The sequence below is a fragment of the Dermacentor silvarum genome, chromosome 8 (genome assembly GCF_013339745.2).
Source record: "Dermacentor silvarum isolate Dsil-2018 chromosome 8, BIME_Dsil_1.4, whole genome shotgun sequence".
In the NCBI taxonomy this organism is placed as follows: Eukaryota; Metazoa; Arthropoda; class Arachnida; order Ixodida; family Ixodidae; genus Dermacentor; species Dermacentor silvarum.
This window is the reverse complement of record NC_051161.1, coordinates 71,948,283-71,975,571: the sequence shown is the minus strand read 5'-3', so window position 1 is coordinate 71,975,571 and position 27,289 is coordinate 71,948,283. Positions and strand designations below refer to the sequence as shown.

The following is a 27,289-nucleotide window of genomic DNA, read 5'->3' as shown; positions in this document are numbered from 1 at the left end:
GTGAAACACCCTGTATATTAAGCTCAATTTTCGCAGCATATATAATACATTGTTCACCAATCACTCTGCTTGCTTGTATTCTACGTCGCCCTGACGAACCTTGGGTCTTGAGAGGTGAAAGTGCGTGCCTAGATGTCACAGTGAAATACGCACCTTACGTAATCATTCTGGAACCACGTCGTAAATTAAAAAAAAATACGGAAAAGAAAAGTAACGAAAAAAAGAAGAGAAAAAAAGAGGACAATATCGCTTCAAGAGTACAACGGTGCCATGACAGGACTTCCTGTGCGAATGCGAAATAAGGCGACCGCATTACGAATATATGCCTATTCATATTAGGCCAGCGAGATGTGGTTGCAGCGTGCATACAAAATATATACTAACGATAAAGAATAAAGCCACTTCTGCAATTTTTTTTATAATAAAAAGCGCAACTCTCGCGAATACAAAGAAACAAACACGGGAACACGTTTTTCCATCGGACTAAGCGTTTCCTCCGCGTGTGTGACCTAGAATTGCAGCCGTTAAATAGCTCGCCTCTTCCGGTAGAATGGGAAGAAATTAGGCGCTTTACAGAGCCACCTGCGGAAGAAGCCTTGCGGTCGCCGAATCAAGGAAAATAAGAATGAAATTGAAGGGGCTCGAAAGTGTCAACTCCGTGTTCTTATTTTTTCTTTGTAGTGTTGATGTTTTTTTTTTTCTTTCTTCTACTACGAATTAATATCGACAAAAAACGGGAGGTAATTAGGACTTACGAGAAGAAAAAAAAAAGCTGACAATTAGAAGGAATGGAGACAGCTTGAATTCTGATATGATTTGCGTGGGATCGGGGAGTTTCGTTTTCTTTTTTTCTTTTTTCGGTAGTGGCTGGGCCCGGCGCAAGTATCTTGTATTATAGGAGACAATTTACCGTAAATATTTCATCTTAACTGCTCATCAGTCTGGCGCACACATCTTCAGCACTATTTCTACACAAGTATACATTGTATACCCAAAAGCTATCACATGATAAGACAGCATCTCATGGTACAGCTTATCACAAAAAAGTAAAAGCTACTTGGCCGTTGTCGACAATGAGCAAGCATGCCTTTAGATTCAACTGGCAACTGGCCTTTAGATAAGGCGTATACTCGCACACCACACTGATACAACACCGCATTGGTGCACGCTACCTGGAATATAGCGAAGTTAACCATATTGGTCGTGCGCATAATTGCGAACTGGACCGTTTGATTTCAGGCTGTATGACATACTGAAACCGTGATGTTCTGTATGACATGACCACATGAGGGCGTACTTCGGGCGCGCACCTCCCGCGTTTTGTCGCTGCATCGATATTTCACTTCGCGTCATGTCGACGCTGTAACGTCGTTTGAAATGTGCCCTCACGTGCCCGCCGAATTGTGACAGACGACCCCGCGGAGCTCATCTCGGCACTGATTATACATCGATGCAACTGCGTGGTGATGTGCCGCAGTGTCAGAGTGACACGGGCGCTCTCTCACTTTCTCTCTTTCTTCGTGTTCGTCTCTTTATTAGCAACAAGCAACTTCCACCAATTACGCAAGACTTAACTGGCGCTGAAGTTAGTCCTCTTTAAGCGGGCGCACGGACAGACGTGCTCGTGCAGACGATCAGACGAAACGGCTACATACTTATGCGAGACACGTAACACGGGGTTTCCTGCACGTGCCCACTGGCGTTGCCGCGGCGCGAGCAACCGCCAGATGAGATAACACGTCGTATCTTCGAGATTTTCCGGAAGTATTTTTCATCTCTGTGGCTGCTTGAAGCGCAGCCGAAGTTTCTTCTGGCCCATTAATCGCGTGCATCAAAATAGACTAGGTCACTGGACCGATAGCCGCTGGCATGTGCTCCAGAATGCCATTAATGCGGCTATATAGTAATCGGAACCGAGTGTCTTAGCAGCTTGTATGTACATCGAGCCCAGATTATAAAACGTATCGGAAATGAGTCTCATTTGATAAGAGATGGGAAATGGCCCCTATTTGCTAGCTCGCTGAGCAGGTCGCTCCTATTTGCCTCGCAGCGCCAGAGGCCGCTTGCACGAAGCCTTTTCCCACGCATGAACCGTTTACACATAGCCTGCAAGATCGGGCGGCGCGCACTGACGATCTTGGACGCCATGGTTTGCAGTATAGTTAGGCTTGCGGAGCGCAATAGAGATGACGCCACCGGTTCCGACGCCATGTGACGCCTTCTGAGTGCAGGGGAATTGACTTGTGCTATCTGCGTTGACTGGATATGATAACATATTGCAGATACGAAGCAAAGTGTGGCTTGGTACACCTGAAAAAGTACCTTGCGGTACTATATATATGCAATATCAGCGTGCCCTGTAACACCAATAACAGGAAATGCGAGCTCACGTGTTGTAGGGGTGGTGCCTCTTAGCAAATAAATTGTTGTAAATCACAGATGAATGAGTCTTTTTACAAATCAGGCTACTGAGCTTTAAAGAAAACGATGCTTAGCTCCGCGCGATATGAATCCAGGGCTCGGACGTACGCTGTTATCTATATTTTGTGGTAAGTGCGCGAATAAAAAAAAAAAAAGAAAAGGTGGTGTATCACTGCAAATTTTGTACTGGGCACGTACAGCGTAACGGAATATGCTTAGCCGACTGCAATTTCGTTGAAGCGCAAAACACCAAGGCACTTTGAGCGCAGGACTTCAATTACTTGTATCCATTTTTGTTTTAATTCGAGCGAGTAACTCGGTGACTGATAATCTAATATAACAGCGTAGCTAAGTGCGTAGACCCTCACGTACGTATAGCTGTGACTGTTCTCGCTGCTTATGCATCTCCGAGGACTATATCATTCTCTTGCATGTTCAGAAGAACCATTCGTTGCGAGAGGCAGTGAAAACGGCGGAGACACATTTTTAGTGGCACTGAACGCAATATAATCGACAAATTGTTAGCACATAACCACCGTCATGACGGATTACACAGCTCTGAGGTGGTAAGTGCAATCTGCTGTAAGAGAAAATACAAGGACTCCAATGAATGCGTCCGCGGCGCGGAACAAAGACGAGGGCAGGAGTAACAGGCGCCAACAACCGGCGCCAACAACCAACATGTTTATTCGCTTTTTTTTTTATACGGCTATATTAAAGCACTGAACAATTTAGCCCAAACTAAAGTTCTGATTTAAAAAAAATGTACGCGCAATCGAGCATCACTTCATCAGATGACGCATACGCGACCGCGTGGTGTATTCGCTTACCGCTTTCAAGCCAAAAGAAGGCCGTGTGTAAATTATCACCAGCACTAACTTTCCGCTTGCGCTTTCTGCTACAATCACTTTTGCATCACATCACGTTGTTGCATCACTGACGACTGGTCATTCAACCAGAAAGCGAAAACGGCATTTTCCTTTACTCAGCACGTATATTATACGCGCTATCATAGATAGCTCCGAAAGCTGACCCCTATCTAGTATAGCAATTTAAGGCTGGGTTTCACAATAACTAAGAAAGTATGCGATCACGAAATAAGGCCATGCTTCGGAGCTCCCCCCACACCACTTCTTTTTATCAAATATACACTTCCGGAGCCCCTAGAGCCTTCTCTATGCCTTCTCAAGAATTTGGACTGCAGTTCTGCTAAGCCGCACGTCTTGCTGATTTTTTTATTTACGCTTTCTGTTTGCTTCAGGACGTCCGTGCACTTTGTTGTTTTGTTTTTTTGCCCCAAATTGCGTTACACGTTCCAACACCGGTCAGCAGCCGCTGAAAGGGCGCTTTTGTTGTTTTTCTTCATTTCTTACAGGCAGTCAACTGGCCGGCTGCATCTGATGCAGTCCACGCTGCTGTGCGGATTTATTTCTTCGGCCTGTGCCATCACAATCGAGCGACCCGCGAGGTAAAAACATTCCTCCGCTACTAAGAAAGTACGTTTTATTTATTCGTTTTAAGTTTTATTGTGCCCCCAAGATTCTATGCATTCCAGAGAAGGGTAGGTGAAACAAAAATCTGTGTGTAAACGCAGCAGAAACTGAAAATACGTTCATGCGTGCCCTAGACTGATTGTATCTCAAACTGTGGTATGTTAAATTTGTTGCTGGGCTGTAGATAGTTCGTATGTCACAAAAATATAAATATGTGAAACCGCAACTTTGATGATACTGTGTCACTTTTCGAAGTGGTTTTTCGAAGAAGCAAAGCGAGAAGAATACCCCTCTGCTTGCGGTAAAAAAAAAAAAAAAATTGTTCGTCTTGTTCAGGAATGAGAGTTGCTCGTTTGGGTAGTTATAGTGATTCAACGTCACCAGGCTGCACCGTTATAATTTGAATGGGCATCACTGAAATGGGAAACAAAAGAAAGGCTAACTTTTGGAAGTATTGATTACAATCTGAAACACTCATCGACGTTATTTGAGTGATTTCTTCGTAAGCGAACAGCCAAAAGGCGAGATTGTCATTTTACCTTCATGATGATCGAACATTGCTAATTCACTTGGGTATCTTCCCTTTCTTTGCACTCGTTCCCACAGGAGGTCAGTTCTGGCGCTGTACATGCTGAATTTGGTGAGTGCGAGCGGCACTTCCTCTGCAACCACGCATTATCGCGTGTATTTACATCTTGAGCTAACCAATGCCGTTCAATATTTCTTCTTTCTTCTTTCAGGCTTCTGAAATTGTTTACCGTATGCTACGCAGCAGAGGAGTCGTCAGAGACGTACCCAACTTCGAGGTGAAACTGTTGTTCTGCAATACTGCCGACAGGTTAACGATAATCAATCAATCAATCAGTCAATCGCGAAATCAATCAATCGATAAACCAATCAATCGATCAACCAAACATTCAGTTGGCCAGTCAATCGACTGGTCAATCGATCACTCAATCAATCAATCGACTTGACAAGACTTCCTAGCCCTGTACTGTTCATCAGCACAGCACAACATCAATGGGGGCACACGTTTGTCCTGCTTACAAAACACTGGCAAAATACATTCCGCAATCGTGCACAGTCAATATACTTGCTAGTTGCGTGGAGACACGCAAAGGAAAAAGTTCATGTACAAAAGCCAATAGATGCAACAAAATAAAGAAAACATTTTCGGTAACAAGAGCACAACATGTGGTAAAACGTGTGCAATTCAGACCTAACTACACGAAGTAACGTCAAGCACTGTCAGTGCTACATTGTTTAGAACAGGCAGTATTTTAGCATTTGGGGCCACCGCAATTTTCTTACCTATTTCAGAGAAAATAGCCTGCTTGCACAGCGTGTTGCTTCGGTTTAAGTTTCGTGCGTATTTTAATGTCCTAGCTATCGCCAGTATTAAGAACAAAGGAAGAAGTTCGTTTGCAAATTTTATAAGCATCACGTTTTACTACACTCCATGACTCTCTTAAATCTTACTCGTAGAATTCTGTTAAACTGTCAAACTTTCTATAAGGGCATTTAAAACTGTTAACATGTGATGTAATGCAAGTTACTGTAATTAATGTAATTAGATCGTGGCGCACTACAGCCAAGCTCGGCTGCTGCACCCTAAAACACTGAACTAACTATACAATCTAACTGTAAATAATTTAGTAACAACTATCTAACTTCTTCCTCGGAAGATGTTTTGACATTAGCCATATTAGTATGGAGTTCAATTATTGTGCAATCGCTAAATTCAACAGGACGTCGCCCAAGTTCGCCATTGCAAGAAGACAATTCACCTGCTGAGATTTTCATTCTGCAGTCAGTTGCAGAGAAATCAACATTGCCGAACAATATACGCTGTATTTCTCGTGTTTGAGAGGATGAAAAAAAAAGTATGTACTCAGCTTAATAAGAAAACCTGTCCTTCAATATTTCAAATTTGATGCCAGGGCTGCTTACATCGGATGCCTCAGTATCATCGTTGTCTGATTGAAAATGATCTGTGTTTCTTATTCCGCATAACATTTGTTTCCTGCATAGGTGGCGATGTTCGCACTCAGCCTTGGAGGATATATTTATTATGCAAGGTAAGCATGAATTTCATTGCATGCAAGTGGGATTAAATTGCATTTATAAGCCTCGATTATTTGCTGGTTTTATAGGAGAAGGCGAAGCCAAACAATTGAAACAACAATCAGCGTATTGAATATCGTTGTTGCACGGTTGAGTAGCAGTGTGTTTGTTCTCATTGCAGGAAAAATGGGCACTTCAATGATATCGTGCCACTTGTTTTGAGGTAAGAGACCTGTGAACATTCATTTCGCAATGTTTTATTTAAATAAATATGTTAAACAACATAACCGTATAAATGTTTATATATATAAACAACTATATCGCAAGACAAGCTTCTCGAAAAAAAAAAGTCCTTACCTGTGCAACAGCCAAGCTAGTATCCAAACGTGCAAAGACAGTGAAGCATGGAGCACACCGTCTGTCTCTCAGCCGGTCTTTGCTCTTCTAAAGACTGTATGCAGATAGTTTATCCAGAACGCATACGTATTAGTGGCAATGTTGCGCCGGAGCACCAGGACTGATCTACGAGCAGCAACGCTTGTCGCGACATCTTGCAACTCTGCAGTGTGTTCAAGCAGATTGCGTACGCTGGTGCATCTGATAGCGCGCGCAGATGTTTCCGCATCGATAGATGCTTCCTGATGCTATGCTTGCCTGCGCAACACGCGTCACGTGAATCAGTGGAACGTTTCGATGCGTTCCGGTTGAACACAGCGCCACAAAATGTCTCCACCAGCTCCGCTTTCTACCCTGCTTCGTTCGTGCTAAAACGCGGTAAAATGGTAACACTGAATGGTGTACGTTCAGCCTTAGAGCTGTTTAAATGATATTTCCGACTAGTTACGCAAGCGCGCGTGCGCTTGCGTGACTGCCCTAAATACCAGTCGTCGAAGCTGGCTTCTCCACAACAAGAGCTTTTTTGCGGTAAAGCCGGCTTCTGGGAGTTCTTTCGTTTTGCAGTTCGCGCACTGGAAAAAAAAAAAAAGAAAAAAAAAAAAAACCTCTGTGTTTGCGTTTGTGCTATAAGTTGTGGGAGATGCCGTAAAGGGGAGTAAAGATTACACCCCAATTATGGTTTGCACGCAGACGTTTCTTAATTCTGAACATTTCGGAACAAGGCTGTCGCGGCGCAAAATCAAAGCTTGCAGACTTACCCCGGTATCCAGAAATGCATCTTAAGATGAAGCCTATGCTTGACTTATGATCTGAGTGACGTCTGGCGTGAACGTGCCCAGGACGCCCATTACGTTTCCTCCGGCGCGTTCACGACAGGCGTCCTTTAAATCGAGTCAAGCGTGGGCTTCAAGATGCATTTCTGAATACGGGGCTTAGTGCCACACAGGGACATCGCCGCCCGCGCCATTGTAACGGGCCAAATCAAACCGTCCTTTCTTTTCCTGTGCTCGGCAGGCACCTGATCGGAAAAGAGGAGCTAGTTGGCTACGCCCAGCTTGAGGCGAAGCTGGCTCTCAAGGAAGCCGAACTCCTCAAGGCGCCCGGCGACGTCGACAAGTTGGTCCGTTTGTGCGACGTGACGCCCATCACAGAGACACCTCCCTTAATCACGTGCAACGGCAACGGACACGCGTACGCGAACAAAGTGGGAGGAAAGGTCAGGGGCCCGCTCGTCGCGGTCAACGGCACGGACAAGCACCACTCACCACGTGCAAAATCTTGGTTGCCCTTGCACGGAGTCACCAACGGAGGGCTCGTCGATCAATGTGCGTGTGACCACGGAAGCGCTCTACGTGTGCTAAGCAGCGTGTTCGGGCTACTGAAGGAACGCCACTGCACCTGCAGGCACCAGTACAGCTGCCTCGCCAATTTTTTCAAGGTGAGTGTCTCGCTGGTTTAGCGTGAACGCTCGTCTATAGACAGCACCACCGTGTGACGTATGATCACGTGACGAACGCACTCGCGACGCACGTGCAGAAGATCTGGCACGCCATCGACTTGCATGAGGCGGATGTTATTAGGGGCAAAAAAAAAAGGAACTTGAATTCGAGACTCGCGGTTGTAGGCCCTGCTCCTCACATTGCGCCATCCCCTTCCAATACATTTTCTTTCTCTTCCTTGTATTAAGACAAGAAGGCACCGTTGAAAAATTAAACATTTCTTCAATCAGGTATTCAGATGCCGCCTAGAAAGCCATGTCTGCACGGAATTGTGAACAAGGAATCTTACGAGTTCCAAAACTACATTTTTGTACTTTTTATTTGGTCGGCGGCTATATAAGGTAAGCATCTTTATCAAAAGTTGTCGAAGGGTCGTAAACTGAGCCTGTTGATACGTACGTATTTACGTGAATAAGTAGAGGCAGCGCGAGGACATAGACAAGACCGGGCGATGCTAACGCCGAACATTGCGTTCTTGTGGTCTCGTCCCGCTGTCTCGCGCTGAAGTATCCAATTTTAATAAACTTTTGTTATTAAAGCATGCTATTGCTGAAGTATGATAATTGTACTGTGCGCTCTTACTGACATGTAGCCATCTATTAACAGAAGAACAGGACTGTGAGCGTGTGCATGATGGAGGGAAGGCGTGATAAGGGTTCTGACCAATACGGTCTTGGCCGCACTGGACACGTGAGGGATGTCGTGTAACGCGCAGCTTCGAATTAGTTTTTTTGCCGACCAAGTGAGCAACGAAAACCAGACCAAGCGAACAATGAAATTAAAACCGACAGCACAGCGAAATTTTAATACGCTGGTGTTTTCTCATTCACTTTGCATTAAAGTACAGTTGGTGATGAAATCTGTGACGTCATGTACAGTAGAAAGAACTGTCTAACGCATGAACTACTGCAGTGAATGGCAGGACGTTGGCAGTGAGGACAGTGTTCATTGAATTTTGTAGCATTCTGCTATCTTAACAATTAGGCAGATGGGAATCTTTTCTTCGCGTGATACTACCTCTATACCTTGCTGAATTTGCTGAATGCAAAGCGTATTTGCTTAAAGCATTCCATTCTCGACGTGCGATGCAATTGTTTCCTGCAGGTAGCTCTAAAGTTCGGCTCTGTTGGATGGGCAGCCGGCGTCGGCTTCAGCGTGCTTAAAGGATACCGCAAGATACGAATACGGCAGCTTCTCTCCGGACTGCTTCTAGGCCCAATGGCACTCCGCACGGGGTGCTTTCTGGGCGGACTGACGGGATTTTACAGCGTGAGTAGATGCTTGGCGGCGGTCAAGGTCAATGTTGTTTCCTTAATGCGATAGGCACCAGCCGCGCATTGGAGGAAGGAACCTTTATTTTTTGGGGTTTCTCGAATCACAACTCCAAACAAGCGATATGTGCACGACGTTGTGTCGAGTACGCGTCGTCAGCGAATTGGAATGGACCGATTTCACGACGATCAGTTTCACTATACGCATGCACTGCCACATTAAAGGATGTTGCTTATTGTATTCCTTAGCGAGCTGAACGGCAACCATGGTAATGTTTTTTCACCGTGACAAACCGGCTTACTCCTTAAGGCGAGAAGGCAGGAAACTGAGGATGAAAATATTTTCATGTCTGAGGAGGTGCACTCCCACCTCGCTCGGTAATTCTCTTTAGAAAAACAAAATGTCATTCCCTCGTCATCCCCGTCAACGCTGCCTTGAACTAAAGTACAGCGACAAAGCTGCCAGGAATTCTGTCATCATAGCACTTGGAGGGCCGGTGCGTATGCGGTGTGAACGCAGTAAGATAGGTCTATTTTTTGCTGTGTCCGACATCCCAACTTACTCACAAGCGCACAGTATGCGAGCGCAAGAGGCACGCTAATTTTTCTTCCTGTGGCACATCCTTGACGAAAAAAAAAAAAAAAAACAATGCGCGGCTGTGGCTATCTCGACCTGACTTGACTGCTGGACCTTACGATTTGGCGTCGCCAAGCAGCAGGAATCTCGAGGTTTCTGTGGACCGTTATTTCTGCATGAATCGCACATCGTTTCACTTTGATTTCGCACAATACTTAGGCACTTTGCTGACCGGGCCGCTGTACAGTTGTATTTTATATAACTCAATATAACGATGGAGTCACTGCGTTCAGATTTGTAGTTTAAATATGAACTTCTACATGATTATTCATGTGTGCACTTTACGGGATAGGTTGTGGCACAGATAGATGTGTATTTGCCAAAAGAACGGTGATGACTCAAAAAAGCCACTGTACTTCTCCATGGCTAGACGCGCTGCCTAAATGCGTAAAAAGGGACAGGTTAGAAGTGACGAGAAAACAGAAAAGATATAGCGCGAACTCACAACTGCTTTATTTATGCAACGACATGCACCTTACGCACAGAGATAAAACAAAAATTTTCACCTACTCGCCCAAGTAGCAGCATTACTGCTTGCTGCTAGTAAGAACACATGCAACTAACAACAGACTGCAAGAAGAACATTTATTCCTAAGATTTTCTTCCCCTCCCGCTAGAAAAATAGCTTAATATATATTCAAGGCAAGTAAGAGGGTTCGCGCTTCTCTTTCCATATAGCTTTCGAGAAATGCGTGTGCCAACGGAGGAGACCATGCTAGACGTCTCGGAATCGGCTGCGGTCATGCGGGCAATGGATTAGTTTCTTTTGACGAAGGATGTTACCTCGCGCGCGTGCTGAGCAGATTACGCACGGGGAAACGGTCTCGTGGTGCGCACGCGCACACGGCTCATTAGGCACTCAAGGACGTTCCTCACGCATTCCGTGGTGGGTCTGCCTTTTCCTGGCCGTACGTCGTACGTCCGAGAACAATTCGCTGCCTAGGGCACTTCTTCCTTTTCTTTTAAGTTTCTTTTTTTTTCTTTTTTTCCCTCTCTTTTAGTGGAGCGTGCAACGGCGCGAGACAAACCGCGCATCCTATACCTGTTTTATTTTCTGTTTCTCTCTCCCCCCCCCCCCCCCCCCCCCCGCCCCAACTTCTACAAGTGCAGACGTACGGTATTACTGTTCGCCAGTGCTCTCTCGACCGTGGCGGCCGCAATGCTGTGAGGATGGAATGAAAAAAAAAAAAAAAAAAAAAAACAGCGGTCCGGACACTGCACGCAAGTAGCACTTAAGACGGAGACAATGTATGCCGAATGTAGGGCCAACGTGGTCGAATGTAGGCCAAATATGGCCGCGCTTCCTGTGATGCTGAGGCCGCATAAAAGTTGATCAAATAGTTGAAAAATAATAAAAACACGAGGTAGGCCTCTCCGCAGAAGTTATAAGAAAAAAAAAAAAGGTGTCGATATAAACGTACGTTCGATGCTGCTGCGGTGCTGCTACGCTCCTACACTGGCAGCGTCGCAGCCATACAAAAGAGCGAGCGGAATGATCTTGTCATTATCCGTGCACAGTCACGGTTTCTTAGCTTTCTAGCGGCTGTATCTTCCCTGCTGTCGCTCGCGCGAGGTTCAGCTCATTGTCACTCCTCGAATGTGTCCATATATACACTTTCAACATTTCCTTTTAAATTGTCCGTGTCAGAAAGCGCAGTTCTAGTCCATGAGCTGGTCTACTCGAAGAGGCGGACATTACTTGCAAAAAAAGAAAAGAAATGCACAATCGACTAATTAACAAAAATTCACTAATTACGTGTGTAACTAATTACATTATGGCACATATTGCGCAATTTACACATTCTAGCCGGGGAGTTCGCAAGGCGGATCCACAAGGGCGTCCACAGAATTTTTTGCAGGGGGGGGGGGGGGGGCAGCGATATGTTCGCTGCAAAAAGGCACTATTTGCGGCGTAAATTTATTTATTTATAAATAAATAAGTAAAATACACACATGAAAGCAAAATTACAAACAGCAAATTAATGCGTGGCTTAATTGGATAGATACATTGGAGTTTATTAACGAACAAACAATTAAAATTAATTTTAAACATGCAAAAAGATACCATCACTTCGTGGAGAAGAGTGCTCAGTCTTGCTGCATGCGGGTTCTCGACTCACCAGAATTGATCACCAGCACACAGCACAATATGTTCACGAACACGCAACTACAGTCACTCAGTCAGTCCTCCTTGAACAGCAACTGCAGACGCCTCGGATTTATCTGGGCGAATTGCGTGATGACGCGGTTGATAAAGTCATTTATGTGCTTAATTACACGCTCTCGGCGCACACTCATCATACAAAGGCCGTCTAGCCTGTCGTTTCTCATCGTTGAGCGTAGCCAGGTTTTCACTCTCCTCACTGTACTGAAGGAGCGTTCGACCGTACAGGTAGTAACTGGCAAAGCCAGAGCCACCTTAATGGCTTTTGCAACACCGGGGAAGAATGTATTGGCCTGATATAGAAGCTCGCAGTAAGTTATTTCTGATGGGTCCCCAGTTTTGTTGCACCACATCGCGTACCAAGAGAACGGCCTCTTCCTTGAAGTTGTCGATGCCGTAAAAGCATTGGAGATATTCGGCGAGGGCAGCGAACTCAACACGGCTCAAGTGCTTCGTGTTTTATGGATGCATCTGGAGAAGTTTGAAGCTCCTCTCACTGCTTTCAGAAAAGCGGCGAGCTAAAGAAGCAGTGAGAGAGTCCAAGTACGACACATATATATTGCCACACGGTAGTATTCCTCCGGCGACCGAATCCCGTAGTTGTCTCGGTGGGCCTGACGAGAGACTTGTCTTGGTACATACATCAGCACATTGAAGTGATTGGCTGCCTCCCTTGCTGCATTCATGATGTCAGAGAACCCCTCTACAGCGTTTGTCCGGGGGCCGCGAAAAATACGTTGCAGCTCAGTGATGTGGTCGTGCACAGAATGGAAGTCCATGGATTTCATATGCTTTTACGCGTTCGATCTCTCCGAAGCCTATAGATGCGGCGTTCCTTTATACTTGTTTTCATTCCAGTACGGAAAAAGCGCGCGAGCCTCCATTCTTGGTGTTTTTCTCGAACACATTTTATATATGAGAAAAAAAAAAAACCTTGCCTCCTTCCCTTTTCTCCGGCAAATCATACCGCAGACGCACTGCATCCGTTTTCATGGCAGTGTGGCTCTCTGGGTGTTTACATTGTATAAGTTCGTCCGGAGCGCTTGACAATCGTTTTCATAACCAGAAAATGAAGCAAAGCATAGAGTCCTACGAATTGCACTCTTCCATTAATAAAAAAAGCTTATTTAATTGACTATTCTATTTTGATATTAGGATGAAAAGTTGGGCGTGTTGGTTAAGTCTGATCTGAAGAGAGAGCACACACACACACGCCCTGTGTGCGTGTGTGCTCTCTCTTCGTCCGTCGTCGTTTTGGCGCCTTCACTTCAGGTCTATTTTGATAGGTAGCCATACACAAAATTTAGTTGCGGTTGCATTCATCTGGGACTAAAATAATTACGTGGTCCTATCTTAATTCGTTGAAATAGATCGCATAATGACACTACTGGACTCGGCTTTCAGTGCACTAAAGCGTACAAGCTTTTTGAGGGGCGGACTCAGGCTTGGTTTGGGTGGCGGGGTGGTCGAAATTTCGTCATTTCGGCAAGGAGTGTCTACAAGCAAATGTGACGCCGCGGGAAGGTGTCACACTTTTCTTACTAAGTGTGGTGGTCTAGACTTTTTCCTAAATGTAGCCGGCAATTTATAAGAAAGCGGTACTTCTCGCGATAACACTGCGTAGATCTCGAAGTTCAAGATAGAAAACCTCAAGCGCTATCTTTAGCCTGTCATTCTTTCGCTGCCGTGCCATCACCAGCAAGATTACGTCATAGTGTGCGGAGTGCAAAGTTTGCTCGCAATCCTGAATGGCGCTTCTACGGATATGAGGAACCTGAGTGTGCTAATCAACTTTTTAGCTCGAGCGAAAAAAATATTGTCCAAATTTCCAGAGGAGTGCAGCCGCCCCCTCCCCTTCCGGACGGCCATGCGGATCCATTCGGAACGAATTTTCGGGATGACACCAGTTTCGAGATATTAATTCCCGAACTTTGCGGAGAAATGCATTGGCGTTCCAGTTACTTTTGTGCTTCAATGCATCAATCGACACTTTTGTTAAGTAAGGGGAACGACAGTGCATTTCTACCGCAAGCTTGACAGCGCATATATCTCCGTAAATGGTGTTATCCACACAGTTCTTTTCAAGTGGATGTGCCTTCCAGTCTCACCCGCTAGAGAATTTGTAAATTGCAGTATGGTGCCGTAAGGTAATTAGTTAAAAACATAATCAGTGAATTTTAGTAAATTAGTCGATTATGCATTTCAGTTTCTTGTGCAAGTAATGTCCGCCTCTTCGAGTAGACCAGCTCGTGGACTAAAATTGTACTATCTGGCATAGACAATTTTTTTTTTAATTTTGAAAGTGGTCGCTGAAACATCCTGTATATGGCGACCTTCATGTGTACCTTAATTCTGTCTCCTCTATTACAGCTAAGCAGTTGCGTGCTTCGTTGGTTCAGCGGCGGCCAACGGGACTGGCACGGCCTGGTGGCCGGCACCGCGGGCGGGCTTGCGTGCGCCGTGTGCCCCAGCTCGTACGTCTCCCTCTACCTGCTCTGGAAGCTCATCGAGGTCGGTGCCACTGTGTGCCATATATGCAGTCGAACCTCGATGTAACTGTTGCACTTGCAGCAAAAAACTTCGTTATTTCGCTAATTTCGTTAATTCGAGGTTTCGCTACTTCGATGAAACTAAGATCGGGAAAATAAAAATGGTTCGCTACATTGCGAATTTCGTTAAATCGAGGTTCGTTATAGTGAGGTTTGACCATATATATCATGTGTCACACGTAACTTGTGCCAAAATTTAAAAAGCATGCAAGTACCACGTAGCTTGACAGAAGGCAATGTTGTTTGCCGTTGCCTGGAGCAAGTCAGACAACTTTGTTTATTTCACCTCATTACATAATTATTGTTAATTATACAAATGGTCAAGTATTATACTCAGAGCAATAGTGTTAACGCGAAAATTGTAGACAATCTTGAAAAATTCCCGATCCAGCTTTCTGGTCCTCAATACGTGTTACATAGGTTTTTTTTTTTTTTTTTCCAAGCCCGAAAGAAAGCCCGTGAAAAAATACGAAAAAGTGCCGTGCGACTACTACAGGCCAACGGTTGTGCAAGAACTTCAGCATGAGTGCACTTGCATATCCATGCAATGTTAATTGTGTTTTATACTGACATGCAGAGTAGAAAATAATACCTCGCAATGTTCTCAGCAAGGCAAAGCATACGTACTTTACAGGTTCTTTTTTTTTTTTCTTTACGTATAGAGTAAGCCATGGTACTACGTTTGAGGCCCCTTGAAAATAGCGTCTAAGTGGGCTTTTGCTGTAGCAACTTTACATTAAGCAGAGTAATACGTACGGTAAACAGTTGTAGCCCTCCGAAAATAAAAAAAAAATGAACAAAAATACACGGACAGTAAATTCCGCAATAGAGCCGATTTTCTTCACCGCCTATGAATGTAACTTGAAATTGAGGTCTGCAGTCCGTATACTTTTGCTCACGGTTGTGCAACCTGTTTCAACGAAACGTTTTGGTTTCTAAAATGTACGTGATGTCGTGTTGACGATCATTCGTACTATAGCTAATCGATTCTCGGACTCGGGATTCCAGCCGACCGAACAGGTGCCGCATTTTCTGGTGCGCTATAAACGTCACCGACACACCATGGCGATCACCTTCACACTGGACGCATTTCTACTTCCCGCAGCTCGTCTACCTGAAGAGCGCGGAGCAGCAGCTTGTTCCCAAGTTCGAAGGCGCTGCCGTGTGGCTCTACGCCGTGTGCACAAGCATCATGCTCTACGTCGTGAGTGGGCCTCGTGCACTAATCTCCTACAGCAGTGCACGTGACAGCCTCAACAGTTTTTCAAACACTCTGTTCGTCCGTATTCGCGAACGCCTCGCAGTGAACAAACTTATTGCACCACATTCCAAGTCGACGTCTAACTGACGTCTCGAAACACTTTCGCGCGCGTTTGTGTGTTTCTGTGTGTGTGTGTGTGTGTGTGTGTGTGTGTGTGTGTGTGTGTGTGTGTGTGTGTGTGTGTGTGTGTGCGTGTGCGTGTGCGTGCGTGTGCGTGTGCGTGTGTGTGTGTGTTTGCGTGCGTGCGTGTGTGTTTTGTCAGGAATCGGGAATCAATTTATTATAGTCTTAATATAAAACGATTACAAGCAGTATATTGTGCAGAAGAGTGGGCCATAATAAGCGATTTAACCAGTACCTTCAACGGGAATTGTGTACTTAGATAGCGCAAGATATGAAAATACTGTGATCCATGCAATCAACGGGTTATGCTACACATTGCAAATGAAAAAAAAAAAAAAAGCCGAAGAAAATATAGTTCATTGTAAAGGAAAAGGGCGCCGACAGACATGATTTGAAAGGCGCGAATCATGAATATTTTAGCATATATATAGAATGTAAATAATCCGATTCTCTGCTTTTGAATTCCATTGCTTAATCGTTATGTGCGCCGCAGTCGTATCCGTTTAATTAGTGTAAGCCTTTAGAAGTGAATTAAGTTTGACATTAAATCCTGTAGGTTTATTGTTCGTAAGTTGCCATCAATAAACGATATTAGATAGCTAGATCATAATCAACTTGTAGAAACGAAAAGCCAGCTCGCAGTGTTCTCAATTGTGAATCGGGTTACCGATCGAGACGATCAAGTTGTACTGACGGTGCGAAGTAGCACGAAGTACATTACAGTTAAAGCTTGATCTTACGAAACCCGATTTTACGAAGTTTCCGATCTGACGAAGAAATTTTCATTCCCCGGCACGTACCCATAGGGTTCAGTGTTGTCATCAACCCAAATTACCCAAACTAATGGCTACCAAACCCGATTTAAAGAAGTTTTCCCTGAAAGAAAGGAGTAAAAAAAAATAGCTCATTTCTTTCTATTTTTGACACAGACGGGTTTTTCTTCGAGTGTGCGCTCGAGCGCTGTTGCGTTAAAACATCTAGGTTCCCCAGTCACGGTATATTTGCGTCCGCGTCTTTGCATATCGGCAGCCTGCGGATTTTTCGAGGGACCGAAAAATCCCTTCCTCGATTTTACGAACGTCTCGATTTAACGAAATAATTCGAGCATGGTCTCGTTAAATCGAGTTTCGACTGTATACGTCGGGCGTGTAAATGCACACACGGACGACCAGGCGGTCTGTAAGCATATCTGTGAAGATGCGACTCTTGCAACGCAGGCGATCTTGGAGCCCCACAACTTGAGGCCGCAGTACCGCAAGTTCCTGGACGACATATCGGGAAGGCTGTACGTATATACGATGAGAAGCCGGCAACCTAGTAGTAAGAGGAATGCATTTAGAACGGTCTGTCTGTTTTCACCGAAAACCTCGACACATGACGCACTGCCTCTTCGCGTTGCAACTTTTGCAACGTGCGACGTCATTTTTACCGAGAAGTAATTTTAACATGATCTTAAAATGTACGACGAAGTATCTTGTTAAGATCACTTCTTTTCTTTTTTTTTCACTTCCTTTCACTTCCTTTTCACTGATCAATACTTTTTAAGATCAGTTTTCTGTGACACCACAGGTTGCGGCAGCGGCTGAGCGAGCTTGCATATACTTAATTGTCACAGTTGTGAGAATAAGTAAATAAAGAAAAGGTCTACCTGGGGGGCAGCGTTTAATGGACATTTTTAAAGAAAAAAAAACTGCTAAAGAAACAGGAATTTTATAGACCTGGCATTGCAATGATGCCATCGCTGCTGCAGTTCGCGCGCGAGATAAATTGAGAAAGGAAAGTACGAGCTTGCACGCAGCCTCTTCCTGCACAGAGCTGTGCACGATTTCTGCGTAGCATAAGCTAAACGAGCTTCGAAGCATATCCTTTTGTGTGTTTTTAGAGTGGTCGACGTCATCTGCCTTCGCTTTAAACCCGACACAAACGTGTCTATCGTGCGTTTACCAAAGTTCCGCGACTCAATGTAGAGATATAAACGAATATTTGTAGTGTTCATCATCTTGGGCACGTTATAATCGCGTGCAAATCATTTGTTTTTATTAAAGATTAGCGTGCGCACTCATGATACATGCCTTGGAGGGCATGCCGTTCGGGACGTGAGCATGATGGCAGCATCGCCGTTGCCAGCATAATACGACATGCTGCCATTAAACAATGTGCGCAGTGCAGAGCTGCTATGCTATAGTACCATGATACGTTTAAGCAAAGATGCGCGAAGCAATAGGAGCGTTTAGAATTCGCTGTAGTTGAGCACTTCATCTCGAGCTGTCGCGACTAGCGCTCCTGTTCCCTGTATACGTGCTTCCTTTAGCATCACCGACGTCATGAAGAGCCGCTCTTTCGGCGGCGTGGTGCTTCTCGCCGATTTTAAAAATTATGTCTCCGTTTTCGTACAAATTGAACTCTGTTACGTATGACAAGAGGCGCATATTAATCTGAAAGAACCATTTCTGACGTCGGATGAAAAAAAAAAAATCATCAGAGTTATCTTCTTTTTTAATGGGAGGCCTCATGGAGCACATTTTCACCGCGCTTACAGCGCGGTCACTGCGCTGTGTAAAATGGGCGTGCCGGCGCCCAGATTGCGTCGAAAATGCGCTCCGTGGAGTCACCGGTTGAGTCGGAAATGGCGTTCAGTACGATCGCCGCTATAATAAGTGCCAAGCTGTGTCAGGGTTTGTCCTTGCTGTTTGCTACGTAGTTTTTGAAACGTTTTGAATCTAATGTATATGTCGAAATCTGTTCTCCCGCCAGCTTGGGTCACTGGTTCATAGTCTAATGGGTAGCACTTCGGATGTGCTGTGCTGAGCGATCGGGATTCGAAACCAACCCCACCGTCAGACCAACATTTGTCACTGGCTATCCGCCGCTGTTCAAGCTGAGCAATTCATATGGTCTTGCCGGCGTCTCACTGCGGAGCGAAGCGTTCTCCTTGACGCCATGAGAACAAGGTGTCCCGCGCGATTGCGCACAATGTCTGGTGTTTTCAGAAGATCACCAGATCACAAGATAGCGGTACTATACGCCTACTTGCGTTTCTTAGGGGCAGTGGACTTTCACACAAGTGGTGACAAACTGTATATCTAGAACGAGGCGCTATACGGGAGTAGCAATAACCGCGGGCCTCGTCTGCCAGGCTAAAACCGTCTGTAACACCGCCACCACAACCAGCAATGAATCCACTTGATGCCCAATTTGTGCACTGGGGATGTGCCGCGGTTATGTGCGTACCCGTCAATGAAACTATTTGATGCCAACATGAGTAGCTGGGTGTGTCGTATGTGTCGCTCTTCTGTGAGAAAAATGATCCTCGAAACTTTTCTTCGGTGCTCGGCGGAATCGAACCCACGCCACGCGCGGACTTCGCAGCGCCGCCGTTAGATGGCGAAGCGATCGAGTGCAGTGGTAATCACGATGGGGAAGCCCGGATGCATGCGGGTTTCGGTGTTGGCAATACGGTGTGTCACTTCACATCGCTTCAAATGCTGATCACATTAACGTCCACATTCATCGTGAGATGGGTTCTGCCGGAATGTTTTCTGCAATTTTCAACTTTCTCATAGAAACGAAATTCGTCTGCGAAACGCTTTGCCTCTCGATGCAGGATGTCCCAGATCAACCGGTTTCCCCTGGATATGCTGGGCCTGCACTCTTCGCAGGCCTTCCCACATTATTCCCCGCTCAACCTGGACCGCAGACACATCACCAGGCAGTACCTGCAGCACGTCCTCATCTGGTTGTGAAGGCGCTTTGCGCGGCTTCACGCCCGCCTGGTCCCCCTTCTCTGGCTCGACGTTTATGCTCTCGTTGAGTGTTCGGAGAAAACGAAAACAAGGAAACGAAAGGCTAAAATCAAATTACAGGGGCTATTCCTCCTGCTCTGTCAGCGCTCGCAGTTGTGTTGTGCTCCGATAGCCTCTATTATCGTCAACAGAATGCTGCAACCGAGATTCCGTACAACACTCGGAGAGGCGCGATTTCCAGGCGGACGTACGAGCCGCCTTGGTTAAGAGTTCCTGTGATAACTTCACGTTCGTTTTGTCGCTCATCCCACATCGTGTTCTACATAATCACTTGTATAGAAAGTATGTTCAATAAAATTTTTTACATTGGTACCACGGGCTCGTGTGTAATGTTGGCTTCCGAGGGATTCAAAGGGTCCGGGACACAAAATGTTCGTGTTTGATTTCTGCGTAGCACGTGAAACCATATACGCGTCCCACAGCAAGCTGATAAAATTTTGGCATATTCTTTACGGTAGAAACTTTGTATTTGATTTTTATTTTTGTTATATCGGGAAGTTGAACCGTACAGCAGTATGCAGCAACACTGACGAATGTCCGAGTTGAAAATGCGTGGTTTCGTTCTCGTGTGGGTGCGTCATGGCAGTCAGCCCGAGGTAGTTTCATTTCTGCGGCCGTTCACTAGTTTGTGCTGTTTGTATCGCACGAGTGATACAGCCGGTACAATGTGACGGCGACGACGCCCTAGCGGCCCCATAGGAGGACAGAGCGCGCGGGAGCTTTGACAATTCAGCACGGCACGCACATGATCGTTTCGGAGCAGACGACACTGTGGTTTGGCCCGCCCAAAAGTCTCTAGGTTTCCTGCTCTTTTTTTAAAAAAGCAAAATATATCTCGGGACTTGAGGCCCTCCCACGGGAATTCTTTCCTCGCGTCTGCCCACCCCAGAAAAAGTCCCCAGCGAGCAATCTGGAGATTTCTCGCTGGGGAATCGTGCTTCTAAATGTGGCTTCGCCTAGGCACTATGGAGCACGGCGCGCTTTGCTATGTTTAACGGTAGCTTAAACTTTCCTACAAAGGGTATCGTAGCGGCCGGTACACTAGCTGTTTCTATGATGGCGAAGCGTCAGTCTTTTGTCGTCATTGGTTGGCCCGATGTCACCATGGGTTGCACGTAACATAAGGTTTGCGCTTCGCAGTGCTGCCAGACGCACGGTTGTCGGCAACGGGAGGAAGACATTTCGTCACTGTGCACTCCATGGTGGTAGGAGGCGGGCGATTGCGGCGCAAAAGGAAATTTTGGTAGGTTGGCCAACCGCCTCGCCCACACCTTGGAGCCGCCCATTTTCGTGGTCGGGCGTTTCCAGCGCCTCCTAGAATAGGTGGTTTTGGCTTTCCCCGCTGAGGGCACGTGCTCCCGCCCAACAGAGTTTCAAGGCGCATTCGTCGCCGAAAGCTCAAAACCAACTTTCAATTCAGCGAAAGCAGCGGGCGGCGAAGCCAATGAGAGGAGCCAATGGGCAGACGCTGCAAATGCACATAAGCATAAAAATTGCATTATACTAAAGTTGCGACCTCTGTGACTGATAAAAACATAATGCATAAGATTGCGCGTTGCATACGATGGAAGTAAACACAATTGTACGTATCGTCGTTATATATTACTTCAATTAACCGCTATACATTAAACATGCGCTTCATATAGACTCTTAAGGATCTACCTAATGTTTTTGCATTGTCTTATCGCTGTTAGAAAATCGAGTGCTGATGATTGTTAACTTGAACATCAACGCGTTTCGCCTCAGATTTTGAGGACGTATTTCTCTAAACACATTCATGTATTTTCGCTATAAATGAATTGCTGATAAATGAGTGACCGCTGGGATTCAGTTCCGCAGTTGGAACATGTGACATGAAGTGCATAATTACTAATTTAGGTAATGACGAAAGGTATGTTAAATCTTTAACATCTTACTGCGATCTGTCGTGTAAGTATTGTTCACCTCTTTAAGTAATACAGCTGATGTGATAGAAATGCGCTAATGTCGCAAGTGTTTTTCGTTTCCACTAAAAACAAAAGCAAAAAAAAAATAGACAATATGACGCCTCTGTAATAATGAGCGCTAGAATCATTACTAAAATTATTTTTAGTAAGAACTCAATAGAGCAGCACGCACACACGAGGCAAATAAGTCGAGGAATTTTTATATATCAAGGAACTGTTAACGGCTCTTTAAAAACACGACTGAGAGCGCTGCCATTTCATTTATTTTTCCTTCAAGGCCCGAAGGTATTACATAAGAGGAGCACTGCAAACGATAAGACAAAAGTGAAATGGTAAGAAAACACAGTGGTAAGAAAACATCTGTAAGTAAAACTAACAAGGTTATACAGAAGCTGGTTAGTCTTCTAAACGGGGCCATCTACGGGATCATCGAAAGTAAGTCATGCACAAAATAGTAATTAGAGGAAGTAATTAGAGGATATAATGAATAATTTGCGACAAAGAGAACATATGTATGTTACGTAAAGTAGCATTTTAGTTTATCACGATATGAATTTCGCTCGCTGCATCCGGCCATGTTATCGGATATAGGGAATTCCAGAAGGCGGTTGAGGGTGGAAAGAATTAAATGAACATTGCTAATGTTAGACTGAGGATGCGCATTAGGAGTAGGCTGCCACTAAGGCGAGCTGAAGTTGGCAAAGGCATGGCATGACAGCTGGCGGTCAGACGCGCAGGAGCGCATTGACTTCTTTTCTTTCTTCATGTTTTGCTGATTTCTTCGGAGACCAGAAAACAGAACCACATTAGCGATAATCCAATGGAAACTTTAACAGGGTGTTTATAGCCTAAAACGAACATTTAATGTTTTGCGTGATTAAAGTGAACTAATTAATGGTCTAATAGCACTAAACATAGTGAACTCAAGACGACTGCGCGGCCAATATACCGTAGTTATTATTTGTCTGTCTAGTGTACCACTCTAATTTTAAAGTTTGGTTTTAGTTACGCGAAACACGCGATATATTGTTTGCGTTGGCTATTTGACACGCTGCACTGAAACCGACTGTGGCAGTGCTTGAGGCTGGCAACGTGAGCAACCTGAGCCTTGTGTGAACTTCGACAGTGGGAGGTCAATTTGGTATGACGTATATCACGCGACTCAAGCGCGTTATAACTGCGAGCGTGCCAGAATAGGTGAGATGAGAAACTTGCGAAATGATTCTTCATTAACAAACCGGTGTTGTTAAAGAGAGGAATCAAGAGGAACAAGTATGACAGGAACATGCCGGGCGTCGTACAGTGCCTGCATGGTGTACGGCTTAGCACGAAATCTGGGAGAACGAAGCTTGCTCTCCCCGTGAAGACGGCAGGGCAATATCTAGAAAAAAAAATTGGGAGATTAAGCGTAAAACACATCGAACGGCGCGTCCTTAGACTCTCCATGCTTGGAAGTATTGTAAGCGTGTGTAATGAAAGACAAGACGGAATCCCAGTTCTTGTGCAGAATGAATTTTATTCGTTACCGTTTACATGTTCAAGAACACATTTCTTTACAGAGTTGAACACACATAGATGTGAACGGCCCCACGGAGTGATGTTAATTGCGACCGCCTGCATTTGACCGTCGGAGGCAGTCTCGGCATCACGCAAGTTGTAAATTAAGCGTGATATGGAGCGATGTTTACGCTGAAGTCAACGCGGGAAGGTAATCTGCACTCTAAAAGAAAAAAAAGAAAAGTTTGCTCCATTTGGGAGCAAACAACTCAATTCTTGTACCGCCCAATTCTTGGCCGATCCCCGACGGTGGCTAAGTGCCATTTGTGCAGAGGAACAAGAACAACGATGACGACAACAACAACAGATCACGATTGTTCGGGAACAAAATAGATGATGGCTCCAAAGGGTGGTTTCTTTCTTCTCTCTCTCTCTTTTTTTCTTTATATATATATATATATATATATATATTGTTACGACGCGCGACAAACGGTGTTTATTGAACAGGCCTCAGGGCGAGCCTCCGACGAGCAATAAGAGTTCTCTTCTTCGTCTTCTCTGCTAACACTCCTCCTCTTCTACTAATGCGGCTACATTGACTGTAATATTCCTCCCCTCCTAGACGAAGCCCACCGGGCAAGTCAGCTAAGTTCTCGGTGTGAAGGGCTTGAGACGAGCGACATGCACAACCTCAGTCTTGGCGGAGCGCCGTCCAGTTGCGGTGAGACGCGCCAGTCGATAATTCACTTCACTGAGTTGGTCAACAATAACGTACGGGCCAGTATAGTTGGCAAGAAGTTTCTGACACAGGCCACGTTTGCGCACCGGACACCATAGCCAAACTAGATCCCCTGGAGAATAGGTGACATCCCGATGGTGCCTGTCGTACCGTGCTTTTGACCGCTCTTGCGAAGTCAGAGTACGTATGCGGGCCAAGCGTCGAGCTTCTTCAGCGAGACACAGAGTCTCGGCGATGGTGAGATCGTCGTGGGTGGAGAAAGAAAATATGGTGTCCAGTGTGTGACGCGGCGGACGAGCGTAGAGTAGGAAAAACGGGCTGTAGCCAGTATAGTCTCGTGCTTTGCTGTGTTAAAAGCGTATGTAATGAATGGCAAAATGTCGTCCCAGTTTTTATGGTCCGATGCGACGTACATGGACAACATGTTCACCAGTGTGCGGTTGGTACGCTCGGTCAGCCCATTTGTTTGCGGGTGATACGGTGTCGAGTGGCGAAAGCTGGCAGCGCATAATCGAAGAAGCTCTTCCACGACATCTGCAGTAAACTGGCGGCCGCGGTCACTGATGATTACTCGAGGAGGGCCGTGACGGAGAATGATCGAATGCAGGAATGCAAGCAGCCGTCTCGCAGTACCGGGTCAGATGGTGGGCACATACGATGATCCAACGGTTCCCTTTCGATGAGCGGGGAAAGGGACCCATGAGATCAATTCCAACTTGCTCGAAAGGAGAGCTCGGAGGCGTCAGTGGTTGTAGGAGGCCGGCTGGCGTCGTAGTTAGGTGTTTGTGGGCCTGACACTGAGCGCAACTGGCCGCATACGTTTCAGTCGACCGACGCATTCGGGGCTAGTAAAACCGTTCTTGGGCACGATGAAATGTACGCGCTGCTCCGAGATGTCCGGAGGTAGGATCGTCGTGCATAACCTGCAGAATAGAGGAGCGTAGCTTCTCCGGAACTACAAGAAGGAAGCGGGCACCAGTGGTTGCGAAATTCCTCTTGTAGAGGAGGCCATCACGAACACAAAATCCTCGGCTTGTTGTGGAGTCATGCGCGTTGAAAAGGGGCTCTAAGCTGAAGTCTTCTCGCTGCTCCTTGAAGGTCTCTTTATCAGGGAATGCAGGTGCCAAAGAAGCAATCAAGTGGTCAAAGTTATCGGCATCACAAAGAGTGGTGTTTAGCGGCATTCGCGAAAGGCAGTCAGCATCAGCGTGTCGGCGACCACTCTTATATGAAACTGTGAAGTTGTACTCCTGAAGACGTAGAGCCCAGCGCGCGAGTCGACCAGAGGGATCACGAAGATTGACAAGCCAACACAACGAATGATGATCTGTGACGATTGTGAATGGGCGTCCATACACGTACGAGCGAAAACGTTGCACAGCAAAAATGACCGCTAGGCATTCCTGCTCCGTAACGGTGTAATTGCGTTCAGGCTTACTTAACGTACGACTCGCATAAGCAATGACATGCTCGTTCCGGCCGCATCGCTGAACGAGGACTCCCCCCGACCCCCACGCCACTCGCATCGGTGTGGATCTCTGTTGGTGCAGCTGGGTCGAAATGCCGAAGGATGGGACCCGTCGTCAGTAAGAACTTCAGTTGACGAAAAGATGCGTCGCACTCGTGAGTCCACTAAAAAACGGCGTCCGGGGATAGGCGACATCGGCAAAAGCAGCTAGGTATAAATCGGCGGAAATAAGAGCAGAGGCCTAGGAAACTACGAAGCTCTTTAACAGACCGAGGAGGCTTAAACGCTTCAACAGCTGCTGTCTTTTGTGGATCAGGCCTGATACCATCCTTGTCTACAAGATGGCCAAGCACCAATGTCTGCCGCTCACCGAAGTGACATTTCTTAGAATTGAGTACTAGGCCGGCGTTTTCGATGCAGTCTAAGACGACTTCCAGGCGCCTGTTGTGCTCTCTGTGCCAGGGTGTGCTCTGCGCGTTTCTTTTTTGCGTCCGAGTCGCCAAAGCATTCCTTTAGGTCACGAACGAAACGTTCCCACGTTGTTAATAATTCTTCGTGGTTCTCAAACCACATCAGGGCAGTGTCAGTGAGAGCGAAGATAACGTTGGTTAGTTGGTCGGTGGTGTTCCAGCCGTTGGACTTGCTTACCCGTTGGTAATGTCTGAGCCATTCTTCTGCATGTTCACCTGCTCTCCCGGCGAAAACCCGAGGTTCTCGGTAGTAGCGCCACGTACCAGCAGGCATTGATCCCGGAGCGGCAGGTATCGGTCCCCGAGCGTCTCCTTCGTTGGTCATGTTAACAGGCGCAGGGGGTAGTCCGGCGAGGTGACGACTCCGGCGAAGAATAAATGGCTCCGGGTCCGTCGTTACTTCAAGTACCCAGCACCTTCCACCAAAAACTGTTACGACGCGCGACAAACGGTGTTTATTCAACAGGCCTCAGGGCGAGCCTTGCTTGCTTGATCCTCATCCGTGGCGCTTACCCACTACGGGGGATTGGCCAAGAAGCCGGCGGTTAAAGGTTAAACGGAAGGGAGAGATGGAGGAAAAAAAAAAAAAAAAAAAAAAAAAAAAACTAGACGGAAAACTAAATCAGGGTGAAGTATAGTGTTTATGATAATTTGGAAAGAGATTTACAGGGCAGAGACAGAATTAAAATAATTGTAATTGTATAAAAACAGCACAAAAATTTTGGTGGTATTAGAATAATTTCGAAACATCAATTAGCGATTTAATGAGTTATCCAGTTATTTATTTCGAGAATTAACTGGGTAGTCTTTTTGTGTCACAGATATATAGTCACAGAGGGCCACGCAGATGTTCCTGTGGCTAAAGCCCATTGAAGAAGCCCCGAAGGAGAGGATATTTTCAGTAGTTAGTGAAATACCCAATTTACGGAATGAAAATTCGAATTTCTTCCTCTCATTCCTCAAGCGATGACAAAATAATAGAAAGTGGTCAATGTTTTCGGGTTCCTGGCAGGTAGGACACAGAGGGGACGGTGCGAGCCTCCGACGAGCAAGAAGAGTTCTCTTCTTCGTCTTCTCCGCTAACACTCCTCCTCTCCTACTAATGCGGCTACATTGACTGTAAATATATATATATATATATATATATATATATTCATGTGTGGCATTGTGCAGGTGCAGCTGTGTATTAGCGCCGCTACTCTACATTTGACGAGCATACGGATGAGTGAGAACACTCGGTAGGTGCGATTTAAGCAAACCTCTTAAAAAGGTTCCTGAAACGAAATCTTAATTTGTGTGTTATTTTTGCGCGTGAAATGTTCATCAACGATCACCTCGCTCAAAAGTTGCTCTACCAAGCGTGCTCGTTTAAACAGGACAGTTTGGCAAACCCATTTTGTGGAACGTTCCTAATCCGGAATTCGAGCCCTCTTTCGAAGTTCAAACCTCGCGGTATGAGAAGGCTCTATTTGCGGGCGCGCTCTGATC

At 45.8% G+C, this 27,289-nt stretch overlaps 1 protein-coding gene across 1 annotated transcript in view; it reads left to right on the top strand.

The window, feature by feature from the left end:
• Positions 1-19,993, top strand: part of LOC119461426 (transmembrane protein 135) — a 41,450-nt gene extending 21,457 nt beyond the window's left edge. The window contains exons 3-13 of the mRNA XM_037722725.2: positions 3,797-3,889; positions 4,521-4,554; positions 4,655-4,720; positions 5,946-5,992; positions 6,160-6,201; positions 7,389-7,812; positions 8,978-9,142; positions 14,316-14,456; positions 15,600-15,698; positions 17,096-17,163; positions 19,483-19,993. Of these exons, the coding sequence (XP_037578653.1) occupies positions 3,797-3,889; positions 4,521-4,554; positions 4,655-4,720; positions 5,946-5,992; positions 6,160-6,201; positions 7,389-7,812; positions 8,978-9,142; positions 14,316-14,456; positions 15,600-15,698; positions 17,096-17,163; positions 19,483-19,621 (1,318 nt within the window). The 3' untranslated portion in view covers positions 19,622-19,993. The remainder of the gene's footprint in view (positions 1-3,796; positions 3,890-4,520; positions 4,555-4,654; positions 4,721-5,945; positions 5,993-6,159; positions 6,202-7,388; positions 7,813-8,977; positions 9,143-14,315; positions 14,457-15,599; positions 15,699-17,095; positions 17,164-19,482) is intronic.
• The last annotated feature ends 7,296 nt before the right edge of the window (positions 19,994-27,289 follow it).